The sequence below is a fragment of the Pseudoliparis swirei genome, chromosome 21, assembly GCF_029220125.1.
Source record: "Pseudoliparis swirei isolate HS2019 ecotype Mariana Trench chromosome 21, NWPU_hadal_v1, whole genome shotgun sequence".
NCBI lineage: Eukaryota > Metazoa > Chordata > Actinopteri > Perciformes > Liparidae > Pseudoliparis > Pseudoliparis swirei.
Window position 1 is genome coordinate 11,834,212 of NC_079408.1, and position 16,579 is coordinate 11,850,790.

The 16,579-nt window shown below is 46.0% G+C and overlaps 1 protein-coding gene across 1 annotated transcript; it reads right to left on the reverse strand.

Moving 5' to 3' along the window:
- Positions 1–216: 216 nt before the first annotated feature.
- capgb (capping protein (actin filament), gelsolin-like b) lies at positions 217–14,669 on the reverse strand. The gene is made up of 9 exons (XM_056442864.1): positions 14,596–14,669; positions 10,757–10,950; positions 5,151–5,305; positions 4,037–4,195; positions 3,764–3,913; positions 3,314–3,400; positions 3,085–3,217; positions 735–826; positions 217–593 (listed from the first exon to the last, which is right to left on the reverse strand). Exons 2-9 carry the CDS (start codon positions 10,947–10,949, stop codon positions 528–530), a joined length of 1,035 nt encoding a protein of 344 aa, XP_056298839.1. The 5' UTR covers position 10,950; positions 14,596–14,669; the 3' UTR covers positions 217–527.
- Between the last annotated feature and the right edge of the window lie 1,910 nt (positions 14,670–16,579).

Consider the following 16,579-nt stretch of genomic DNA (forward strand, 5'->3'; position numbering starts at 1 on the left):
AATAAGGTGTCAGCAGCACGTCCTCGTTGGAGGTGGAGTGACTTCAACCTGTTGCTGTAACCCAGTTCAAGTACCTCAAAGCCTCAGATGGTTATAGGGCGCAATAATCACGCAGCCATGGCAACCGAGAGGGCGCAGCTTAACCAGCGTTATGCAAAAGACCTTCGTTCTGCATGTTGCTGTGGCGGCAAGGAAAACAAAGAATCAAACCACGACTAGCAAGCAGATTCAGATTTATTTTCAAGACTAAAATAAATGTTTTAAAAAAAGAACAAAAAATCCAAACTCGTGTAATTTATAATCCTTATAATCTCAACAGGAGGAACTTGTTTGCATTTATAAAAGTGGCGTCACATCTCTTATTCTACCAGTTTAGAAACAAGCTGAAGTGTGCTCTGTCCGCACGGTACCTTACAAATATGTACATACAAATAAATGCATATAAAAAAAATGTTTTTCTATATCAGATGCGGTCTGATTTCAGGCATGTGAGCGTCTCCTCGCTTGCAGGATTTTTGTCAAATGTTCTAGTTCCAGTTGTGGAAGAACTGCTTGAAGATGATGGTCTCCTTCCCCTGAGGAAGAATCTCCACCTGCAGCACAGACACAGGCGCTCCATTAAACTACACCGTGAATAACCTACAGGATCATCTCGCGCTGCTGGTGCTGAACCACCAGTGGGCGAGCAGCTCGGATCACTTTCACAGGAAGTTTCTTCACAGTGGAGAACGTACCTGTGTTTTCATCCGCGGGTACTTCATTTGTTCGATGAAGTTATCCGCCATCTGGAGGGCCTCCTGCTTCTCCTCAGCGTTCGCTCTGTTACCTGACAGCCAATCAAGGTCATATTAGCACTGGCAGTTTAATATATATATATATACACACACATATATACAGACATATATATATGTCTATATATGTATACACATATATACAGACATATACACACATATATACAGACATATATGTATATATATATACACGTATATATACACACATATATACTTCCACATTTTGTTATGTTACAGCCTTATTCCAAAATGGATTAAATTCATTATTTTCCTCAACATTCTACACACAACAACCCATAATGACAAAGTGAAAACAGTTTTTTGCAAATTTTGCAAATCTGTTAAAATAAAGAACGAAAACATAACATGGACATAAGTATTCACAGCCTTTGCCATCACACTCAACATTTAGCTCAGGTGCATCCTGTTTCCACTGATCATCCTTGAGATGTTTGATTGGAGTCCACCTGTGCTAAATTCAGTTGATTGGACATGATTGAGAAAGGCACACACCTGTCTATATAAGGTATCACAGTTGACAGTGCATATCAGAGCATAAACCAAGCCATGAAGTTCAAGGAATTATCTATAGACCTCCGAGACAGAATTGTATCGAGGCACAGATCTGGCGAAGGGTACAGAAAGATTTCTGCAGCATTGAAAGTCCCAATGAGCACAGTGGCCTCCATCATCCGGACATGGAAGAAGTTTGGAACCACCAGGACTCTTCCTAGAGTCACCCAGCCAGACTGAGCGATCGGGGGAGAAGGGCCTTAGTCAGGGAGGGGACCAGGAACCAGATGGTCACTCTGACAGAGCTCCAGCGTTGTTCTATGAAGAGAGGAGAACCTTCCAGAAGGACAACCATCTCTGCAGCACTCCACAAATCAGGCCTGTTTGGTAGAGTGGCCAGACGGAAGCCTCCTCAGTAAAAAGCACATGACAGCCCGCCTAGAGTTTGCAAAAAAGCACCTGAAGGACTCTCAGACCATGAGAAACAAAATTCTCTGGTCTGATGAAACAAAGATTGAACTCTTTGGCCTGAATGCCAAGCGTCATGTCTGGAGGGAACCAGGCACTGCTCATCACCTGGCCAACACCATCCCTACAGTGAAGCATGGTGGTGGCAGCAGCATGCTGTGGGGATGTTTTTCAGAGGGAGGAACTGGGAGACGAGTCAGGATTGAGGGAAAGATGAATGCAGCAATGTACAGACATCCTGGATGAAAACATGCTCCAAAGCGCTCTGGACCTCAGACTGGGGCGACGGTTCATCTTCCAACAGGACAACGACCCGAAGCACACAGCCGAGATAACAAAGGAGTGGCTTCGGGACGACTCTGTGAATGTCTTTGAGTGGCCCAGCCAGAGCCCTGACTTGAACCCGATTGAACATCTCTGGAGAGATCTGAAAATGGCTGTGCACCGACGCTCCCCATCCAACCTGATGGAACTTGAGAGGTTCTGCAAAGAAGAATGGGAGAAACTGCCCAGAAATAGGTGTGCCACGCTTGTGGAATCATACCCAAGAAGACTTGAGGCTGGAGTTGCTGCCAAAGGTGCTTCAACAAAGTATTGAGCAAAGGCTGTGAATACTTATGTACATGTTATGTTTTCGTTCTTTATTTTTAATAAATGTGCAAAAATTTGCAAAAAACAGTTTTCACTTTGTCATTATGGGTTTTTGTGTGTAGAATGTTGAGGAAAATAATGAATTCAATCCATTTTGGAATAAGGCTGTAACATAACAAAATGTGGAAAAAATGAAGCGCTGTGAATACTTTCCGGATGCACTGTATATATATATATATGTAATTCGATTATAATTGTACATTTTACTTCCCAACATGAAGGTGTAAATGGTGTTCTGCACATTTAGTTGTATCTGTGTTTGTGTTTTTCTTGTGCTGCATTACTTTAAAATTAAAGTTTGTTTCAAGAAATAAACCCTTAAAATATGTCATCTTGGAAAACATTATTTAACGCGTAGTTTTCAATCAGGTATTTAAATGTTGTTTGACAGTCACGATAAAAAAATGCTGCTGTTATTTAGCATTTTCCTCCCAATGCCTCCTCCTCCTCCTCCTCCTCCTCCTCCTCCTCCTCCTCCTCCTCCTCCTCCTCCTCCTCCTCCCTGTGAAAACTGTCTGCCATTATTTTTCACAATGCTCATTAAAATTTGATCCCATCCGATACCGGATCTCCCCGGCACGGGACGACTGTCACTTTCCTCGGTGTGCGTTTCAGGCGCCGCGCGGTCGGCCGCTCCCGGGGTCACGGAGTATTCCCTCACCTTTCCAGACGAAGACCTTTCCGTTGGCGCCGTTGTCCAGAATGAAGCAGTCGCCACGGACCAGCAGGTCCTTGGCGAACGGGCTCTTCTCCGACACTTTGGTCATCGTCATGGAACCCGTGGCATCGGACACCTGCGGAGTGGACGCACACACGCGCACGCTTAAAGTACAGAAGCGGCAGTTTGATGCAGCGGCGACGTTTTCAAAAGCGTCGGCCGACGGCGTCACCTTGTAGAGGGACGGCGAGTTGGAGGCGTCCGCTTGCTTGTCCTCCTCCGGCGTGCTCTCGGCCAGCTGAGGCATCTGACCCAGGACCTGCTCCACAACAAGACCCAATGCTCACAGAGCAGAACACCAGATCCACCGCTTGGTGCTCAGCATTTCCTTCAGTTGATTTTTTATAATCATTTTTGCTGATTGAACTGGAAACGTATATGATTATTTTCTTTCTTTCCCCAAGAGCTGGATGAGAAGATTGACACCTGATTGCAGCCTGGATTGGTTCACAGAAAGCTAATTGGTGCATCTGGGTGTCCTTTAAAATGATTACGGTCCTTTATAATTAAAATAATTGTAATTTACATAATTCATGTGCATTCATGGTAGCCGAGTGATTACAGCTGTCCCCAAATCCAGTCTGGTTCTCTCCACTAACGAGACGTAAACATTTGTATTGACCTTCAGCATCTCCTCAGGCTCCTCCCCCTCGCCGCTGTCCACAATTCGGGCTTTTCCGGATCGGTCCGTGTCACGAATCAGCGAGGCGATCTCGCGCACCTTCTGCTTCTCGAAGATGTTGGCCTGCGACCCGATCCACGACACGATGTTCTGGGGGTCAAGGAGACAGCGCGAGGTCACGACCTCTGGGAAACTGTAATCACGTCATCACCTCGTGCAGGGCCATCTTTATTTGATGTGTGTTTTTCGTCCTCCCGCTGTTGGCGCGCTCACCTCCCCGAGGTCAAGGATGAAGCAGTCTCCTTTGTTGAAGCTGCTCCAGGACATCTCCACCTCCTTGGCCCGGATGTTGCGCTTCCCTTTGATCTGGTACAGCCGCTGCACCGGGCCGGAGCCCTGAGTCCTCCTGAAGCCCGACTCCACTCCACCCACCTGGGAGAGACGTGCACGGGATGCGCTCGTGTAAAAGGCATTGTGGCTTTTAGGTTGATTTTATTTGTATGTTTTATATAATTTGTCCCGCCGGTAAATGATTGGCGCTCTGCAAATTCAAGTGTCGGGAATGAACTTTGGGCGCAAAGGCCGTAACATGCAGGGTGCTGTAAAATGATAAAAGGGATTTAACCGACAATAAAAAAAGATGGCAGATAAAATGAGAAATAAGTCTTAACCCTTGTGTTGCCTTCGGGTCATTTTGACCCGATTCAATATTTAACCCTCCTGTCGCCTTCGGGTCAATTTGACCCGATTCAATGTTTAATGTCGGTGTTCTTTCGGGAGTCAACAAACAAACATAAAGTACCTCACACTTAAACTTGGAAAACAATATTAATTCTAATAATTTTCTGGAGATTTTAATAGCTGGGGTCATATTGACCTCAAGGGTAAAATATGTTAGTAAATATAAAGGTAACAGGAGAGTTAAACATTGAATCGGGTCATATTGACCCGAAGGCGACAGGAGGGTGAAACATTGAATCGGGTCAAATTGACCCGAAGGCAACACAAGTCTGAAGGCACTTTTCACGTTCCAAAATAATGTAAATTACTGGTCAAGTTTGATTGAATCAATTTCAACCCTTAATTAAAAAATACATGAATGAAGATTTACATTTTTAGTAATATCTTCTTCTTATATTCGTTTTAAAAAAAAGAAGCTTTTAAAACACGATTCTTTTCCATCTTGTCATAATGCCCTTTTATGTCTTCCAAAAAAACAGATTAAACATGAATAATAATTCAAATGTACCTGCGTTAAAGATCGCCGTTTCAAGGAAATTGTCATGTTCCTATTTTACCAACTTGTATCATTGGTGGACGTTTTAAACAAATGACTAACCCATACGATAAAGCACCTGAAGTTGCCTCAGGTCCATCTCCTCCTCACCTTGTAGCTGACCCCTCTGGGGAAGAGAGCCATGAACTCCGGGGACTCGTAGCCCTGGACCTGCCGGTGCTGGATGGGGTCACCGCTCAGGAAGTTGTCCAGCTGGGTGGCCAGCATGGCGCACGCCACCTGCTCGTCCCGAGACGACTTCTCACCTACGACAGAAGAGGTGAGTAAGAGAGGAAATGACTAATCATCAAGTTCAAAAGGTGCTCACACACTTATGCTTAATATTGATGCAACAGAAGATCCACAACAGAATGATGACATTGATTTCCATTTGTTTCTCCACACACGTAGGCGCCCCTTGCCTTGCGGCTGTATTCAGGTGCATTTACATTATCATTTAAAGTGTTTATTAATGTACAGTGTCCCTCTCGAACAAATATAAACTCGAAACCTAGTTTTTGTTCATAGTTTCTGATTTATTCTTAATAAACGTTTGGGTTATTAGAGGATGAATGTACAAAACGGTCAAAACAAGGTTATTCTCTCCGACTCCGAAAATGATGGAGCATTCGATGCATTTTAAAAGCTCAGGACGACACGTATTAATTAGATCAAGAATGTTGTCGCGCTCTTTGGGTGGGGGAATAACGTATTTACTCTTTTTAATTAATTCATTTTATTTCATCTCCTCGTGTATTTTTATTTTCTTATTTTTCCTAGCTTGTTGTGTAATTTCCTGTAATGTTTATCGCTCCGTATTCTCTGCATGTTTTATTGCATTGTGAAAATATTGTGAAAATATATACTCATTTTAATTTAAGAAATTTTTTAGAACAAGGTGAATTTTGTCACGTTTAACTTTAAAGCTGACGCGACGCGTTCAACACAATTATGTCCGAGAGGTCAGTTGGGACCTGGAGCTCAGTTCAAAAATGAAAGTGAAGACGAGACCGAGAGCTGAAGGACAGAGTGTGGCAGCAGAGAAAGGAAAGGAAAGGAAAATTAGAGGTAAAAAGGCATGAGGAGATGAGGCCGGAAAGGTCACCACGCCACGGTGAGCGCAACAAAGAGCCGCCGACAGAGGCGACGGGTCATCACGGAGACAAAAGAGATGAAAAGCAAACAGTGTGTCGGTCTGGCGGGACGCACAAAGACGACACAGACGTGGTGAACAAGTGGAGGAAGCAAGGAGGCAAGGAGGCATGCTGGAGCACAAAGAGGCCTCTCCAAGCGGAGCACCGGATACATGCTGGAAACAACCGCCCCCGTTTGAGTACTGGAGCAGGCCTGCATTTTTTATGCAGCCCCGCTCCAAACAAACCCATCCCAGCTTCCCCCCGGGACTTCTTACTCTCTCCCTCTCATCATCCCTCCTTCCCCTCTCCATCCAGCCTCTCCCCTCACACAGCGATGTCTCATGTGTCATCGCCATTAGTGGGATGACGGGGACAGGATGAGACGTGTGGCGAGCACAAGACAGCGAGAAACAGGAAGAGGAAAAGCAACTCAGGACGACGCGTTTCAGTGTGAAAGGTCCCGACTGCGTCTCCTGAGGCCGCGTTGGTCCAATCGGCAGTGAAGTCGTCCCTCATCCTCAAAATATATTCCAGGTTATAGAGAGAAGCCTCGTGTTTTTTCTGCACCGATCACCAATTAATTTCAATCCATCTTTTAATTTGATTAAAGAAAATATTCTGAGGCATCAACTGATTCTGGTTGAGCCCGATGCCCAACCTGAAACTGTGTTATCATTCTTTGACATTTCTTAATTGTTTTATTAAACTGTTTCGCCCTCACCAATCAGTGGAGAGGGACACGTCTGGTCTCATGTCCTGTTCAGCACATATAGAAGCTATTGTTAAATGTTATAGATTTAGGAGATGGTATTTCTTCAGGTGGACTTTCAACGACCTGCAACGTGCATCAGTCGTAGTCGTTGGCCCCTTCTTGATCCGACAGAGCTCGGAGGAGCTTTGATGAATAAATGAAGCGGATTAAATAGCACTCGTCTGATATTACTCATCTTTTTTGTCCAGACGTGAGACGCCGTCGTTGTAAATGTGGCACCAGACTCACTGGAAGCTTGAGTCTCGAGTCAGACTGCATCGCCGCATCAGAATCAGAATCAGAATCAGAATACATCTGCACTTATATCCTCTGTTTATACTGGCCTACTTTGTATACTGTGTATATACTATTATATATATTGCATTTATATTGCACATTGCACTTTGTGTTGCACCTGTGGCCAGAACTGCATTGTGTTGTCATGACAACAAAGTTGAATCTGTGAATCTGAATCTTGTGCTCTGCATTTTTCCGACATGACAAACACACAACTGGAGGCATTGAAGTGGAGGGAGGGAGAGGAAGAAGAAGAAGAAGGAGACAAGAAGAAGGAGGAGAGAGAGAGGAAGAAGAAATGGACTCCAGTGAATAGGTCTCGTGGGACTCTGAGTCTCACTCCGTTTGATGAGCCGACCGCCCACAGACGGAGGAGAGGCTCAGCCATGATGGACCGCAGCCTCCTCCCGAGGAGGACTCGAACAGGAGTGTCCAGGGTGGGAGGGTCGGCGACAATCTTTCTGGCCGCTTCAGTGACCTGGAAGTGAACAGGACCTGGAGGAAGGCAGATTGCAACCGATAACCCTCTCGGCCGAGCGGATGATGCTCTGCAGCCTGCGCTTGTCTTTGGCTGGGGCTGCAGGGTGCCAGGCGGTGATGGAGGAGCAGATGATGGACTCAACGATGGCCGTGTAGAACTGTACCATCATCTTCCCTGGCAGGTTGAATTTCCTCAGCTGCCTCAGGAAGAACATCCTCTGCTGGGCCTTCTTGGAGATGGAGCCGATGTTCAGCTCCCACTTGAGGTCCTGGGAGATGATGGAGCCCAGGAAGCGGTAGGACTCCACAGCGTCGGCAGAGTCACACAGGATGAGAGGGCGGGTGGGGCTGCATTCCTCCTGAAATCCACAACCATCTCCACTGTCTTCAGAGCGTTGAGCTCCAGGATGTTCTGGCTGCACCAGGTCACCAGGTGGTCAGTCTCCCACCTGTAGGCGGGCTCGTCCCGCCAGAGATGAGTCCAATGAGGGTGGTGTCATCCATGAACTTCAGGCGCTTGACGCACTGGTGACTGGAGGTGCAGCTGTTGGTGTACAGGGAGAACAGCAGAGGAGAGAACACAGCCTTGAGGGGAACCCGTGCTGGTGGTCCGGGAGCCTGAGACGTGTTTCCCCAGCCTCACGTGCTGCTTCCTGTCGGTCAGGAAGTCTGTGATCCACCTGCAGGTGGAGTCGGGCACGTGCAGCTGGGAGAGCTTGTCCTGCAGCAGGGACGGGATGATGGAATTGAAGGCAGAGCTGAAGTCCACAAACAGGATCCTGGCGTAGGTTCCTCGGGAGTCCAGATGCTGGAGGATGTAGTGAAGGGCCATGTTGACTGCATCGTCTGCAGACCTGTTGGCTCTGTGGGCGAACTGCAGGGGTCCAGGAGTGGGTCGGTGATGGTCTTGAGGTGTGACAGGACCAAGCGTTCAAGGACTTCATGACCACAGAGGTCAGGGCGACGGGCCTGTAGTCATTGAGTCCTGTGATCTTGGGTTTTCTCGGGACGCGGATGATGGTGGAGGCCTTGAAGCAGGCTGGAACGTGGCATGTCTCCAGGGAGGTGTTGAAGATGTCGGTGAACACCGGAGACAGCTGGTCGGCACAGTGCTTCAGGGTGGAGGCGGAGACGCAGTCCGGGCCCGCTGCTGCGGGGTTCTGCTTTTAAACAGCCTGTTGACGGATCTCTCCAGGATGACGAGGCGTCGCTGAGTTGATGGAGGGTGCTCCAGAGGTGTGAGCCCCTGATGGACTGGGGGAGGGTGGGCTGATGGTCTGTGGCTTGTTGGTGGGGCTGTGGGGGATTGTCTCAGGACTGCTCCATTGTCTTTCAAAGCGGCAGTAGAACTCATTTAGCTCATCTGCCAGAAGCACATTGTTCATGGAGTGGGGTGATTTGGGCTTGTAGTTGGTGATCTGCCTGAGCCCTCTCCAGACAGAAGCAGAGTCGTTTGCTGAGAGCTGCTGTTGCAGTTTCTCAGAGTACAGTCGTTTAGCATCTCTCACCGCCTTGCTAAACCTGTATTTGGACTCTGTGTACAGGTCCTTGTCCCCACTCCTGAATGCCTGGTCCTTCTGCAGTCTTAGCTTCCTGAGCTCCGCTGTGAACCAGGGTTTGTCGTTGTTATAACTCACCCTGGAGCTGGATGGAATACAGCTGTCCTCACAGAAGCTGATGTAGGAAGTTACAGCCTCTGTGTACTCATCCAGGCTGTTGGTAGCAGTCCTGAAGACATCCCAGTCAGTACAGTCAAAGCACGCCCGTAGATCCTCCAGAGCCTCACTGGTCCACTTCTTGAACTTCCTCACCACAGGTTTGCAGAGCTTTAGTCTCTGCCTGTATGAGGAATCAGATGGACCATGACGTGGTCAGAGTTTCCCAGTGCAGCTCGAGGGACGTGATAGGCCCTGCTGATTGCTGTGTAGCAGTGGTCCAGAATGCTCTTCTCTCTGGTAGGGCATTTAATTAACTGTCTATATTTAGGGAGTTCGTGGCTGAGGTTTCCTTTGTTAAAATCCCCGAGTACAATAACCAAAGAGTCCGGGAAGGTCCGCTCCACACGCCGTATCTGTTCAGCGAGTGTCTGTTGTGCCACGTTCACGTTCCCCTGCGGCGGCATGTAAACTCCGGCCAGGATGAATGAAGCGAACTCACGTGGGGAGTAGAAGGGTTTGCAGTGGATGATAAAGGATTCCAGGTCCGGCGAACAGTGCTGTAGAATCACCGTTACGTCGTTGCACCAGCCGTTGTTGAGGTAAAGCAGATTCCTCCACCCTTTTTTACGGAGAGCTCCGTGGCCGGTCCGCTCGGAACAGCTGGAAGCCAGCGAGCTGGAGCGCAGAGTCTGGTATCGAGCCACTAAGCCATGATTCCGTGAAACACAGAACGGAGGATGAGGAGAAGTCTCTGTCTCTCCCACCAGCAGCTGGAGTTCGTCCAGTTTGTTGCACAGTGAGCGGACGTTGAGAGAAATATGCCCGGCAGCTGTACGAGATCCCGTTTCCGTAGCCGTCTGAGCGCTCAGACGTTTCCTCTCCGCCGGCGTTTCACCACGTGGGCGAAGGTGAGCACACCTTTTACAAAAATGTCCAGTAACTCCACAGAAGTTAAAAACGTTGGAAGTAAATCCGCTGGAGTTGTTCCCCTTATGTTCAAGAGTTCCTCTCTGGTGAAAGAGCTCTGGGAATCCCAGCAGAAAACAGTATTTAAAACGAAAACAATAAAAAACATCGCGCACCAACACACCGAGGCGACCTTTCGCGGCGCCATCATGCTACATCACCCGCTGTATTATATATGTACTGAATACATCTGCACTTATATCCTCTGTTTATACTGGCCAATACTTTGTATACTGTGTATACTGCCTATATATTGTATTTATCCAGTACATTGCACTTCTAATGCTTTGTGTTGCACCTCTGGCCAGATGCTGAACTGCATTGTGTTGTCATGACAACAAAGTTGAATCTGTGAATCTGAATCTTGTGCTCTGCATTTTTTCCTTCATGACAAACACACACGTCATCGCCCAGATGTTTCTGTCTCACCTATCCACATGTGGAGGTCGGCTCCCAGCTGACCCCGGTTCTCCAGCACCAGGTAGGAGTCCCCGTCATAAAAGGCTCCGACCTCAGAGGGATCCAGCAGCACCGCCTTCATCTTCTCCACCCTCCACACCCGGAGGCCCGGCTCGCGGACCTCCGGACCAAACTGACCTGGAGCTGCATTGAAGTGGAGCATACTGCACGGAGAGGAAGAAGAAGAAGAACGGTCAGACAAGAAGAAAGAGGATTGATTTGCTGTCGAGAGAGCAGAACATTAGGAAATGGACTCCAGTGAAAAGGTCTCGTGGGACTCTGAGTCTCACTTCGTTTGAGTGAAGCCCCGCCCACAGACGGAGGAGAGGCTCAGCCAGGAGGTGCGACTACATGGGGTTGTGGCACCGTTTCCATGTGGAAGTGGATGCTCGGTTTGGCTCAAAGTACGGAGAAGTTCTCAAGTGAGAGACACGGTCAGAAGACGGGCGTCCATTTCTTAATATTCGTACTCAATGGGGGGAGGTGGGGTAACACAAAATGAGGGGTGGTGTTGCTGCTTAACGACCACGGGCTGCATTACATCACTTATGTGCAACACAAGACGGAGCAGGCGCCAACGCAACAAAGCCGGGCGTGGCCGTGTGCACGAAGCAGCAGGCCACAGGTGGAAACGAGCAGGTGTGGATTTGGATGAGTCACGGTCACCTCCACCTGTCTGCTCTGTGGCATATTCACAGTTTGGCCTCTTGACTTTCATATGAGTCAAAATAAATAACAATAAGCTGAGCAAATACAAGTTTTACACAAAACAACCAACATGAGGGACGTAAAGATGACATCGCTGCCGGGAAAAGAGGTTACGAAGAAAAACTGAAGGTCCACTTTCACCCAGAACTCTTAGTCTTATGTAATGAACTGAAGAATTTAAAAGTTAGAGAACTTAGATCATGTGATTAACCACTGAGATACAGTATCTTCACTGAGGAAGACCATGAGATGCAGTATCTTCACTGAGGAAGACCATGAGATGCAGTATCTTCACTGAGGAAGACCATGAGATGCAGTATCTTCACTGAGGAAGACCATGAGATGCAGTATAGTCACTGAGGAAGACCATGAGATGCAGTATCTTCACTGAGGAAGACCATGAGATGCAGTATCTTCACTGAGGAAGACCATGAGATGCAGTATAGTCACTGAGGAAGACCATGAGATGCAGTATCTTAACTGAGGAAGACCATGAGATGCAGTATAGTCACTGAGGAAGACCATGAGATGCAGTTGAAAGCTTTATAAAAAAATAGGAGTGGGTTGTTGTTTGACAAATTCATTTTTAAGATCAAGAATAAACATTTACTCCTTCAAAATATTCATGTTTGACAACAATGGATTAAAGATTCAGTTACTGGCTTCCCCCCTTCGAACATGATGTTCCTCAGCAGAGAGAGAGAGAGAGAGCTCAGTTCATCACATATTTAATTTTTTAAGACATATTTATTTCTAAGATATCTGATGTTATACATCTGCAGTTTCGTGCTTCCCCCGATAATCAGAAGATGGACGATGACGCGCGAGCGTTTGAAAGCTCGTCAAGCTCCAGGTTTCCTCTCTGTGGATAAGAATCGAGCCCTGCAGCTTCATGGGCTCCATCAATATGAATATCACTGTGTTAAAATATACCGCTTTATTACAGGTGGCACCTTCGTATCATTATATGAGTCAGCTGTTTATGTTTCAGTTTTGCTGACTGACGCCAGGCAGCAGCCATAACTGATAAAGGAGTGGAAAACAAACAACTCACATAAACAAGGTGATGAGAGTCAACCGAGGACACCGATCCAAACACGCTGTGGTCAGTCGCACAGGGCGTCGCCGCGGCAACGCCCCCTACGCTTAGGGTCTGTTGGGACGTTTAACTTCATGATATAATATCCTGTTACAACTCACTGGAGTGACCGTCTCCATCTCTACACAGGTGCTGTTTACTGACCCAAACCAGCCAGACAATGCAGCAGAGGGAATATTGGAACACAGAAATTGGTAGAGGAGGCGAGGGAGTGAGGAAGCGAGGAAAGGGCCTAAGGGAGCCACATGCAGGGCCCTGAGTTACGGTTGCTTGGACAGCCGCTCCGAGGAGGAGCGAGGAGGCAGAGGAAAAGGCCCGATCCACTTAACTGTATGATCTCCTGTGGTACCTCCAGCATGCTGTCTGAGTCCGGCTCCATTCCGCGTGCCCACTGGTGTGTGTGTGTGAGTGTTAGTATGTGTGTGTGTGTGTGTGTGCGTGTAAGAGATCGAGAGGTCCGGCGATGTGGAGTGTTAGCGCTCACCTGGCCCAGTTAGCTTTTATGTGGCAGGTAACTGGAGCCGGTGTGATGAAAGCCTACCTGCGGCCTCGGGATAGGACGCCGCGTGGGGGTGTGGGTCTGGGAGGGGGGGGGGGGAGAGTAGAGTCGGGTTCCTGATTAAAGCTAAACACCATGTGGACAATTAGTGGGAGAGCAAACTGCTGACTCCTCCATCTTTCCACTCTTCCCTCCTCCTCCTCCTCCTCCTCCAAAGATGAATGGAAGTCCAACACCCTCAGTATTTATTCCCCTATCGGGGTGCAGCGATTGGCTTCAGCCCTCAACATGCAGGAGGTCACTCAGAATGCCCCTCCCCTTTTCTGCATTGACAGATTGAAAGTTGCCGTGGATGAGCATTAAATTATTCTTGTTAACGACTCATATGGCAATAATAAAGCTATTTCTTAAATTGAATGCACACTCCATGTCAGTCAATGTCAAACATTTACATTTCAAAGGTTTTACCATGTGGAGAATCTACTTTTATTGACCTTTGACATTTTTTATTAAACTTTTTTTGTAATTTAAGGGCACGCCCTGTATGTTGGGGCTCTAGTGAGCACTAGTCCTAAAAGGATCAGTATATATGTATATTATGTTTATATCATGTTTCTGTTCCATTGAGCTAATTATTGACTAAAGGGCTTATGGATTGAATCTTTAGAAAGCGCTGATTTGAAATTACAATAAGGAATAAATTAAAACGTGAGTCTTGATTATGTCGCCAAAAGAGAAGATAACGTAACATGAGACCAAAACATTTGTTTTTAAAGACCGGAGCTTGCCCTTTTGACCTCGGCTACTGGAGTGGTCAGTGGTGTCTGGTTAGATGGAGGAGACGTGGGGATCCGATGGAAACTAGAGGTCACCGATGGGCTACAGGGGTCACTGACTCAGTCTATCGTTCATGTGTTGATAACCAGACAGAAATATGAGAGCAGACAATATGTAGAGAGCAGCAGGCGTGCTGAGACCTGAGCGCAGTCTGTTGATGGGTGTGAGTATGTGTGATTATATGGCTTTGTGCAGTGGGTTTTTATGAGATTAGGAGACTGAAATCCATCAGTGTTGCAGACGGAGATACATTTAGAGGACCAGAGAACAAAGGAACAGAGTATAATATGAATGTTAAAACACATTTTTAGCTGCAGGAAACTGTGTTTTTTTATTCTATTTTAAATATACCACGCTTCCTGTTTGATACCCCACCTCACTTTGAGGAAGTGAGACTGGGACACACTGGGAAAGGACACGAAAGGTCGACCCTGACGACAGAAAAGCAACGAGTCTGAAAGACGGACGTCAGAGTGAGCCTCGCTGAAGTTAAACTAAAGGTTCATTGTGCCGCTGTGAGATTCCTCCACTGATTACAGGAGGAGGAATGTGATGAGCAAACAGGGACGCAAGGGGGAGGCAAGGTAGAAGAAAAACAGAGAAGTAAAAATGGACAAGGAAAGAACAAATCAGACTTTAAAAAACAAAGTTCACTTAAAGACTCACCTTGGAGAGGAAGCTGGTGGTGGGACACGACACGTCTGAGCCGAGAGAGAGAGAGAAGCAGTGAAGCGAGGAGAAACACGTCCCGAAACACACACACACATTCTTTCTTTCTCTCACACACACACACACACACACACACACACACACACACACACACAAAATATTTCCTGCCTCTGTCTCAGCCCAGCCCTCTGACTCAGAAGCAAAAAGTGCAGAAACTTGATTGAATCAGGACTTCAAAAGGAAGAGAAGAAAAAAAAAGCACGAGGCCGACAAATTGTTATTCATCTACAACCAAACATCTCATTTTCAACCATGTTTTTAGTTTTTTGACTTTCATTAATTTCTTGACGAGAGATTAAAATGAGGGGATACAAAAACATTAATTTAATTCAATTTTTCAATTCAGTTTATTTGTATAGCCCAATTTCACAAATTACAAATTTGTCTCGGAGTGCTTTACAATCTGTACACATAGACATCCCTGTCCGAAAACCTCACATCGGATCAGGAAAAACTCCCAAATTTAAGATGTTCCCTACATTAGATCTTTCCCCACAGCTTGGATATGATTGCTCTTTCTTTCTTATCTCCTCGCACTTTAAGACAAGAATGTTGTTGTTTTTTAACTCTCCTTCCAACAACTGCCCTCTGAATAATGACTCATGATCTCCACAGTTGGTAAACATCACCACAGAAACCGATGTCAAGGTCATACATGGATTCCCCCGAACACGCCCATGTAGACACACCTGTGATTCATCATTTCCACAGGTGAAGATTATTAAAACTGACGAAGCCGCATGTAGAAGAGGAAAGTCTGACTTAAGTTTGAATAGTTTGAAGTAACACTCGGTAAACTGGATTATAGTGGATCGTAAAGTAAAGGTTTTAAATAAAAATTTAAGCAAACAGAAATATAAAATGTATATTTGCTTGACAGCATGACCCGGGTTACTTAAATGAGGTAATTAGTCAACATAAAAAGTTGTGACTACCAGCTGATGTCAAAGTAATCACTGATCTCTTGTATAAGCTTTATTTAACCCTTTAAGGAGTCTGTCATGACCAACTCACATTGTGCAGCTCACTATCGCACATAATAATAATAATGTGAGGTAGGACTGTGTGACTTTATTTATGTATATAGCAGCTGTCATACAAACATGCAGCCCAGCGTGCCTTCAGAGATTTAAAAATTACAACACTTAAATTAAAATAAATGAAAGTCAATAAAGTCAAATGAAAATAACACCTGGGAATAAGGTAAATAAATAAAATATAACTCAAAAACTAAGACGAAGTAAATTAATCACATGACACCAATAATCTAATTAATGGTGCAGCTGTGGGTTAAAATGTTTTCAATATATATGATATTGCTTCTACTACTTTCTACATACTGTTTTCTTGGGCTTTGAGGGACCTCTTCTGGGGAAGCAAAGGCATCGCGGGGAGGTCTCAGCTTTCGCCATCTTGTGGCCAGGCAAGGCAACAGAAGAGGTGGAGCTACGTTTGCGTGACACAGGTCACGTGGTTTACTGGCACAGGTGTTCCCCATCAGCACTAATCAATAACTCCTCTGCTGCCTCGTTGAAGTGTCATCAGAGAAGTTTGTTCTCCGGCTATTAGAATGAAAACCAATAGTGCAATTTATGTCAACTCAGTTTAGTCAAAAAATCTCTGAAAGTACATCAATAATTGATTTACCATGTTAAGTGCCATGAGTACCCTGTACAGCACTATACAAAGAAAACTGTATTATCAGTGATATTTACTTAAAACCATTAACAAAAAAAATGTCCAGCCATTGTATACATACAATCTAAAAATGTGTGTAGCAGCTTGTCAAACAAGTGGTTAAACTGGCTTAAGTCATAACATATTGAAGTAGTTTATAGTGGCATACAAGTCTCATTTTCTATTTATGTAAGTTACACCAATTCAGCCTTGGTGTAAAATAATGTGTTTGTTGCATAAAAAC

Coding starts and splice junctions, on each gene's coding strand:
- capgb (XM_056442864.1), bottom strand. CDS start 10,949: ATGCTCCACTTCAATGCAGCTCCAGGTCAGTTTGGTCCGGAGGTCCGC. Junction 3,218..3,313: donor ACTCGCCGTCCCTCTACAAG/GTGACGCCGTCG, acceptor TCCACTCCGCAG/GTGTCCGATGCCACGGGTTC. Junction 827..3,084: donor AAAGGTCTTCGTCTGGAAAG/GTGAGGGAATAC, acceptor ATTGGCTGTCAG/GTAACAGAGCGAACGCTGAG.